The sequence below is a fragment of the Arvicanthis niloticus genome, chromosome 2, assembly GCF_011762505.2.
Source record: "Arvicanthis niloticus isolate mArvNil1 chromosome 2, mArvNil1.pat.X, whole genome shotgun sequence".
In the NCBI taxonomy this organism is placed as follows: Eukaryota; Metazoa; Chordata; class Mammalia; order Rodentia; family Muridae; genus Arvicanthis; species Arvicanthis niloticus.
Genome location: NC_047659.1, coordinates 97,735,643 through 97,741,801, shown reverse-complemented (window position 1 = coordinate 97,741,801; position 6,159 = coordinate 97,735,643). Strand labels below are relative to the sequence as shown.

General features: G+C 42.8%; 1 protein-coding gene across 2 annotated transcripts in view; it reads right to left on the bottom strand.

The window, feature by feature from the left end:
* Window positions 1-433: 433 nt before the first annotated feature.
* Usp8 (ubiquitin specific peptidase 8) overlaps window positions 434-6,159 on the bottom strand; it is a 51,620-nt gene continuing 45,894 nt past the window's right edge. For both annotated transcript variants that reach the window (XM_034496290.2, XM_076929693.1), the window contains exons 16-19: window positions 4,977-5,213; window positions 3,940-4,082; window positions 1,553-1,685; window positions 434-1,385 (exon numbers count right to left, since the gene is read on the bottom strand). In XM_034496290.2, the coding sequence (XP_034352181.1) occupies window positions 1,200-1,385; window positions 1,553-1,685; window positions 3,940-4,082; window positions 4,977-5,213 (699 nt within the window). In that variant the 3' untranslated portion in view covers window positions 434-1,199. The remainder of the gene's footprint in view (window positions 1,386-1,552; window positions 1,686-3,939; window positions 4,083-4,976; window positions 5,214-6,159) is intronic.

Sequence of the window (6,159 nt, the reverse complement as noted above, 5' to 3'; positions counted from 1 at the left end):
TCTGTACAATGACAAAGAAGCTGCACCCACACAATCTCAACAATGTCGTCGCCTAAATGAGACCTGCAGTGACACCACCAGCTGACATGGCAGCATGGATGAGCACCAACCTCACAAGGTGCCACCCCCAGTGAAGAGCTACAAGCAATTAATGGCTACTGAGAGAGGGGATCACTCTTCTACAGGTTCTGACAAGCACCCGACTTCCAGCTCTTGATCTGAGCACCACATGTGGAGAGAGTGGAATCAAGTCCTAATTTGCAGAATAAGTAACTAACCCGGGAGCGAGTGTAGGGAATAGTGTGTGTAAAAGCACATAAGCAGCAGAGGCAGGTGGACCTGTGAGCTCCAGCTCACATATACAGCCAGTATATGTCACACAGTGAGGCCCTGCCTCAAAACACTTAAGGGGGAAAAAAGAAGACAAAAGATGTACAAGGTTTCAAATTATTTTTTTTCTTCATTAAGATTTTAATGTAGATGTAAATGATTTTTAAAAAATTAAAGTTTCCATTTTTTTAGAATAAAGATTTAGTGCACAAATACAGCCGGAAGCCAACAGAAAAATAGTTTTGCCCTGTCATTTCCCTAAGAAAGCACTGCAGCTACCTAGAAGAGGCCAAAGGAAAAAGAAAAAAATTTCTTTCTAGGCTTTCACAGAAGGATATGTTAAACTATGTACAGCAATCTGATGTGCAACAGTGCAATAAATATGTACATATACACTCCTATCTGAGTTAGGTCTAGAATACTCATAGTGGGCCGAGCTGGGACTAGAAATGAGACGAGGCTGGAGCAGTGAATAGGAAAATGGAGGTTACAATGGCTTGGTATCAATAGAATAATAAATGTCTGGCTAATGAATTATTTAACTTTGGGGCAGACTCAAAAAGTTGTTTTGAAATAAATGATTCCTGTAAGGGATGCGTACTATGATAGTTGTTAAATGTCAGGTTTCTCTCTCTCTCTCTTTCTTGCTCTCCTTCCTTCCTTCCTTCCTTCCTTCCTTCCTTCCTTCCTTCCTTCCTTCCTTCCTTCCTTGATAAGCAGCACTGACCTGAATTATATGGTGCTAGTAACACAGCCCCCAGTGTTCTGGAATCTCTCTACATAGCAGCTGCAGCAATCCATTATTTCTGTAAGCATTAGATGTGAGGCTACAATTTGGAAATATCAACACGCCCACAGCCCACACCTCTTTAGGTGGCTACATCAGTTACGCGTGGTCCCAGGGATGTATAAAAGAGGATATAAGCTGCTGACGACTTCACAGAAGACACAGAGATATCCGAAACTTCATGGTCATCAAACTTAAACCAGCGCTGTCTTGCCGCGTTTTTACAGTAGGCTGTGTAGTGGCCTCCATCTAGCCCGCCATAGTGGTTCTGTTCCAAGCAAGACAAAACAAACTCAATTATTCCTTAGCATGAAAAAATATGCAGATTATTTCCAGTTTTGACTATTCTTACTTTCCTATGAGGCAAGGAAATGCTGGGGTCTCCTATTTTATTAGTTTGCTTTACAAACATCTTCAGTTCATCATGATACTTACTGAAACAGAAAACAAGTTATATTTCTTCAAACTGTTTTTTGGACCAATAACGTACTGTGACAGGTCAAGATTTTCCAATGGGAAATCCACGGATGTTTGCAGTTTCTGCTTCCACCTGCCATCATAGGAAAATCTGCAGAACAAACATCACAGGAATTAGGCTGACAGAGAAAGCAAAAATGAGATTTCACTATTTAGCATGGATTTTAGGAAGCTCTTAAAGTTCACTTCAGATCTGAGAGCCAGTAAGATGCTCAGAGGATGATGTCCTTGCCATGCAAACCCGACTCAGCCCAGAACCCATGTGGGAGAGGAGAGCCGTGACTGCAACGCTGCCCTCCACGCGTGGAGCACGACAAGTCTGCCTGCACTCACAGCAACAACACACCAAGATTATTTTAATAAGGCCGGTCTTAGTAGGGAAGACATGTTGCATTTTTATTTTACAAAGAAGGAGACGTAGGTTACAGAGAGCAACACACCGAAATCCAGCCTCAATTAGTATTTACAGTGTCAAGGGTCAAACCCACGGTATCATACACACCAAAATACTTCAATGATGAACTGCTTCTCAACAACTCAGTTATCTACACAGTTGCCTTAGAGCTTCCAGGAATCATGTTTAATATTAACTACAACTTTTAACAGAACAATTCTATGCTTTAAAACTTCTATATTGCCATTTATATTACAACAATGCTCAAAATAAAGCCAACAAACTTGTCAAGACTAAACTACAGAAAACTGAACAGTCAATGTTAAAACTGATATAAGCAACCGGGTATGAATCTCCAGTAACCCAGAACAAAAATATAGTTCTCAACAAAGATGAAACTTTAGGATATTTGTTTTGTTTTAAATCTAATTCAGGCTGGGTGTGGTGGTGTGGACCTGTACATCTGCATTAAGGGAGTCCAAGGAAGACAGGGTCACAGCTGGCCTGTGGTATTCGGGCAAGAGGCTATCTGTAACATCTAACTTCCCAAATGGATTTACTGAGGTGAGAACAGACACACTGCAGCTCTCACTGCCCTGCTGTGTGGGGCCCTGTCCTTCCACTTGGTGCTTCTCACCATGAGGAGAATAGACTGAACCTCTGAACCTGTAAGCCAACCGCAATTAAATGTTGTCCTTTATAAGAGTTGCCATGGTCATGGTGTCTGTTCACAGCAATAAAACCTTAACTAGAGAGAATCTGGAGATAATGCTTATCTTAGCACAGGCAACATTCAAAATTTTTATCTTAAAGTTGGACTTTAAAATTATAGCTTCCTTTTTCCCCACTTAAAAAAATGTACTTTGAGCTGGTGAGATCGCTCAGCACGCTCAAACAGCTGTGTGCCACCCTGATGATCTGAGTTTAATTTCTAGATCTCAGGTGGCAGGAGAAAGCTGACTTCCAAGAGCTGTCCTCTGACTGTCACACATGAGCTAAGGCAGACATGCCCTGAACTCACACACTTGTTTTTAAAAGCATGACTTTACATTTTAACATTTTAAACACCAGGTCTCATGAAGCTCAGGCTGGTCTTAAATTCTTGATCATCTTGCTTCCATTCCTCAAGAGCTTGAAATTATAGGTATGTGCCACCATAGTACACATAACTAAATTAATTTTGCTATAGCTTATAACTTGAATGTTAGTTAAAAACTACTGTATCATTTTTTATTTATGGGTACTTCGCCTGCATATGTATCTGTGCACCACACGTAAGCCTGGTGGTCACAGATGACAGAAGAGGGCACTAGATCTGTTGAAACAGGAATTACAGGCAGTTGTGACCTGCCATGTGAGTGCTGGGAATAGAACCTGGGTCCTCCACAAGAGAGTCAGTTCTCTTAACCACTGAATCATCTCTCCAGCAACTGAATGTTAAGTTCCATCTACTCATCTGTGGTAGAATTACACTGTGTAACAATTTCCACTTGATGTCATTTAAAATTTTGTTATCTGAAATGCCATTATTTCCATTAATTTTTTGTTCCATTTTTTCTGTAAGGAAACAGAATCGCATGGAATGTACTTAAAGTGACAGTATAGTTATTCCACTGTCATGTCTGCCTTACTTATTTGCTGGAGAATATTCCTTTAGGTTTCCTTTAAGAGACAGTATGTGGGACTAGAGAGAGAGCTCAGTGGTTAAGAGCACTCACTCACTGACTGCTCCTGCAGAGGTCCTGGGTTCAATTCCCAGCTACCATATGGTGGCTCACAACCATCTGTAATGGGATCTGATGCCCTCTTCTGGTGTGTCTGAAGACAGCGACAGTGTACTCATATAAATAAATCTTTTTAAAAAAAGAGAGAGAGAGAGATAGTATGTGCAAATTATGTAGCCATGACAATTCCTCCATCAAATGCTACCACACAGGCAGAGAGACCTTACCGTTTCAGGTGTACTAACAGCACAGGAGGCAATTTCCAGATTTCTATTTTCTTTAGAGAATCCCGCCGAGCTCGGCAATGGCTGCAGTAAAATCTGTTGTTATCTGTAAGCTTTTCTTCTTTGGAAAATAATCTAAGGCAGTCCTGGTGAGGGGGAAAAAGCACAAGTACTCAGTGATTCACTTCCTAATGGAGTGCCTTAAGGAGGCCCTCTTCTGTAGGAACGCTGAGACACTCACTGGGGCACCTCAGTAGGGTGGATAAGTGTCTGCTGTAAGGAGGGACACAAACAGTGTGTTGCAAGGTGCAGTGAGGAATAGGGAAGGTGTGTGGAGGGTCAACACAACACACACAAGACCTCTGTCCTGAGTCTGGAGGATTACAGTGGACTTACTGGAGAAGTAAAGACTGAGGTTACCAACACAAGCTATTCTATTAGTTACACTGCTGTTGTGTGGAAATCAACATGTCTGACCCCAAGTAAGTGCACAGAAAAAGTACACGAGCGTTAACATCAGATACAACGTCCTAAGTTAGCTTTCAAATGTCTTTAAAATACAAGTGTTCTAGTTTGCCTGTGTGGTGCAATGCTTACCCAGCAGCACACCACTCTGGGTTCAGCCCTCCCAACCAGCTTCTGGTTGCTGCCAGTGACAGTGCCTAACTTCCCAGCACTGTTGAGTCCCAGCTAGTCTGAGTTACACGGCAAGACCCATTTCAAAAACTCAAGGGCTATAAGCTGGAGTTAAGAGTTAAGGAGTTAAGAGCACTTGCTCTTACTGAGCACTTGGGTTCAATTCCCAGCACGCACAAGGCAGTTTGCACCCACCAACTCTAGTTCCAGAGAATCTGATACCCTCTTCTGGCTTCTGTGGGTACTGCATGCAGTTGGTGCACAGACACACTGGCAACACATAAAATAGTAACAAAACCCCACAAGGGCTAGGAGGGTAGCTCACCTATTTTCCTGTTGGGATGAGGCACATTTCTATGCACACACAAATAATATTTTAATAACACATTTTCTCTTAAACTTACCTGTAAAGTACATTTACTTGTGGACGCTAGTGGCAAAGACAAATACATGAAAGCCTCGAATGTCCGAGACTTCTTGTGACAGGTGAGGCACTGCACTGTGGATTTGAACTGACCCTGAAAGAGCGCAACTATAATGGACTCGTTGAGCTGCTTGTGCTTCTGCCAGGCATGCTCTGCCGCCTTAAAGTCATCAAGGTGGTCATTGTTCTCCTCCTTATGCCTCTTCCGATTGTCAGCCTGGGGGCAAGAACAATTCACTGCTGTTAGTATCTAAGATATGATGCTAACAGTTAAATGTGAAACTCAAGAAATAACACTAAACACCTTCTACAGTTAGCCACACTGAGGAGCTCTGATCTCAGTTAGTAGTACAAAAAAAATTAATTCTACCCAAAACCCAAACCCACTTTACTGAAAGGATGTGGCTTGAACGTCTTCCCTTGTCCCCTCCTCATTCTGTTTGGAGACAGGGTCTCATTATGTAACCCTGGCTGTCCTAGAAGTCACCATGCAGACAGACTGGCCTCGAACTCAGAGATCAGCCTGCTTCTGCCTCCTAAACGCTGAGATTAAAAGCATAGGTTATCACTCCAGGACTTACACTCTTTAAAAATATGTCCAGAGGTATTATAGAGTGTAAGACTATAGACCATAGACAACCCTGAATAGTCTGTGGACTAACCATGAGTCAGAGAGGCTCTGTTCTGTTTCGAGAGTGAAGCTGTTTTTGCAGTGTGGGTGTTGACTGTAGAGACTCTAACTTGCCAAGGCACTGAGAACAAATGACTGCTGAATGCCCAGCCACAGATAGGACATACGCGTCACCCTAAGGCTCACAGAGGAAGAGTAGAAGGAAGGGGAGGGGAGAGAGGTGTGCATGGCACAACTGTTTAGAAGGGAAGCTCACAGCAGCTGTGATTTCACACACCAGAAACATGGAAGGGAAAGGTGCTCATGGTCCCACACCTCCCCTGAGGACTGACTCAGTTAATGACTGACTGATGGAGAAAGGACAGGTATTTTCTTCAGTGATATAGCACTGACATGGCGCATATGTTCCAATAAACAAATCCCATCCATCACGCTTCTTCGAGTATCATTAACTCACTGAATTAATGGAGGAGGAAGGGAACTAGTGAGAGTCGGGGGAGGGCAAGGAGAGTAAGGGGGTAGACAGGCTTAA